Source organism: Bison bison, unplaced genomic scaffold (assembly GCF_000754665.1).
Source record: "Bison bison bison isolate TAMUID 2011002044 unplaced genomic scaffold, Bison_UMD1.0 scf7180017864201, whole genome shotgun sequence".
Classification (NCBI taxonomy): Eukaryota; Metazoa; Chordata; class Mammalia; order Artiodactyla; family Bovidae; genus Bison; species Bison bison.
In genome coordinates, this window is record NW_011494773.1 from 1,880,080 (window position 1) to 1,882,696 (window position 2,617).

Below are 2,617 nucleotides of genomic sequence, written 5' to 3' on the forward strand. Positions count from 1 at the left end.
CCGCCGGCATCCCTCCAGCGGAAGCTGCGGCCTTGATGCTCCTCCCACAGGCTCACGGCGCTGGACACGGCCTCCAACGCGTATGCGCATGGGCAGCTGGGCAGGGCCCGCAGCACCTGGCTTCAGGTACTTGGCCAGGAAGTCACTCTTGCAGTTCAGCCACTTTTCACAGCTGTCCACATTTGCAGAGGGCAGGGGAGGTGGCAGGGGAACAAGGGACGTGTCAGCCCCTGGGTGGGGTGGGGGTTACTCAAGGGCCAGTACAAAGGTGTGGCTTGGAGGCATCTTAACGGGTAGGCGGGGAGGTACTCACACCCGAGCTGGGGGCAGAACGACCTGGCCAACACGGTCGGGAGAGACCACATATCACCACGCAGGCAAGCTGAAGCAACATGCCATGACCACATGGACAACGGCCAAGGGGCTAGAGGAGGGGGCCAGCAAGCCCCGATGAGCTACCCTTTGTCCTTTTAGATGCGGGGTGGTGGGAAAGATCCTGGGATCTTGGGGAAGGAGCTGGGGTGGTAGGGGGCAGGGACAGCTGTTTCAGTCTCCCGGTAAGAAAATATTTCCCTGTTTTAACCACTCTCACTGGCCTATTCCTGTTCTTAACCTTACCCTTCTCAGGCTCACTCTATCCTTCTGGGCCCCCAGCGGTCCCTGTGTCTATGCTGCCCTCCTCCTCTCTCCCTCTGTTGGGAAATGTGGCTTCTCTGACCACACAGAACAAACTGCTCCTTCCTCTTTGCTCCAGACCGTTAGGGCCCACTTGGCAGTGCTGGGCCTAAGTTGGTCCTGTGCATCTTTCCCTCTAAGACCCGAGCCCCTTGAAGGCTGGGACCGGACTTAAGTCTTCTGGGAATCTCCTGCCCACCACAGGGCTGGGTGCACCTTCCCGGCTCAGCGAGCTTCTGCAGCATGGAGCACGGGAGTCAACTGCAAGGAGGCTGCTGGCAGCTGCCTGCCTCCTTGGGGGTGCACATGAGCGCCAGGGACACAGATGGGGAGTGTGCTGGTGAAAGCGTGGCCTGCTCCTCACTGCTGGAAAGGAGCGGTCCTGGAGCTCTGGACCCTGACCAGTTTTGACAGCACCTGCTCCCCAGACAGAGCTTGCCAGGAGCATCCAAGAGTGACCAGGGAGGGCAAGCCACAAGGTCCCTGTCCTGTTCTGTTCCACTGGATGATCTCCCAAGCTCTGTGGCTCCCCTCAAGACCTTCTCAGCAGGAATATCAGGCTGGGAAAGGCCAGTGGGCCTGGCAAGGGGGTTGCTCAGAAGTGCTACGGTCCCCTTGCTGGGGAGGCTAACCTTCCAGCTGAAAGATGTGCTCTGCATCCAGGAGGCACTATTCCTGCCAGTGCAGTGAGGTTCCACCCTTCCAAGAGAGGTTCTCCTCCAGACCCCCAGAGGACAGGGCTAGGCCCCCACACTGACCTGGGCGGAGCGTGTCCATAGCATCGCCAGGGGCTGCCACCTCTCACTGTGAAAGCCCAAGGGGTCCTTGTCCTCGGCACCTTGGGGAACAGAGGAGACCAGGCTGGTGGTGCCACAGGGCATGTCTGTGCCCCCGGTGGGCGCCAGCCTTCACTAGGCTTGTGGTGCCCACAGCCACCTGGGACGGGGCAGGACCACCACGTTTGTGAGCTTCCTGGCTCCCTTCTCCCGATTCCACCCTGTACAAGGCTCAGACAGTGCAAGCCACTCCCTCTGCAGGCGCTGGGGCTCATCTCACCAGGACGGGGGCAGGTCGCAGGCGCAGGACTTGGAGGCAATGCAGGTGTAGCTGCAGGGCTGAGTCCTCTGCTGGCCACTGCCACAGGTCCCACTGCAGAGAGACCAGGGGCTCCACTCCTCCTGAAGCTCATAGTCTGGGTCAAGGCAGGGAGCCAGGTGTGAGTGGGCAGAGCCCGTGAGGTGCCCTGGTGTGAATTAGCAAAAGGCACCCCCTTCCTCTGGAGGATGCAGCCCTGGGGCCAGGACTTCCCTAGTGGATGAAGCAGGGGTCGAATTTCAGCCCCACTCACCTGTTCAGCTTGGCACCCCTGTGCAGTGAACACTTGGGCAAATGCAGGAGGTGTCACAAACCCCAGTCACCCCCTCTGTGCCCACATAGCAACACAGAGCAAAGCTATCTGGAGGCCACTTGATCGCTGCTGGGGGGACCTTGGAAAAGTCCGCCTACATCTTTAAGCTACACTTTTATGGCAATCAAAACCATAGTTGACAATACTCTCCTGGCACTTGGGGTATTAAAGAATGTCCCTGCTCCCCACGTTAGTGACCCAGTCCTGCTCTGAGGGACCCGAAATGCACCAGGGCTCTCACTGGAACCCCTGAAGTACTCAACACACATGCCTGGCCCTCTCCTCACTTCCCAGGCAGGTCTGAACAGGCTGGCACCAAGTGATTAAGAAAAATCGATAGAAGAAATGTCGAAAATCATGAAAATTCTGCCTGTTAGCTTACGTGACTCTGGTAAAACAGGGAAAGCCTGCTATGACTTAGTCTGAACCAATGATGTGTTGCTAGGGCTCTGGAAAGTACAGCTGTAACACTGCGTGAAACATTCTTACCCAGGGAAAACCGGAACTGCAACACGCAAAAATAAAAATGCCTGT

The 2,617-nt window shown here is 58.3% G+C and overlaps 1 protein-coding gene across 1 annotated transcript in view; it reads right to left on the reverse strand.

The window, feature by feature from the left end:
* ISM2 (isthmin 2) overlaps positions 1-2,617 on the reverse strand; it is a 7,747-nt gene that overhangs the window by 448 nt on the left and 4,682 nt on the right. Inside the window, 4 exon segments of the mRNA XM_010844414.1 lie at positions 1-122; positions 124-230; positions 314-336; positions 1,732-1,867. Of these exon segments, the coding sequence (XP_010842716.1) occupies positions 1-122; positions 124-230; positions 314-336; positions 1,732-1,867 (388 nt within the window).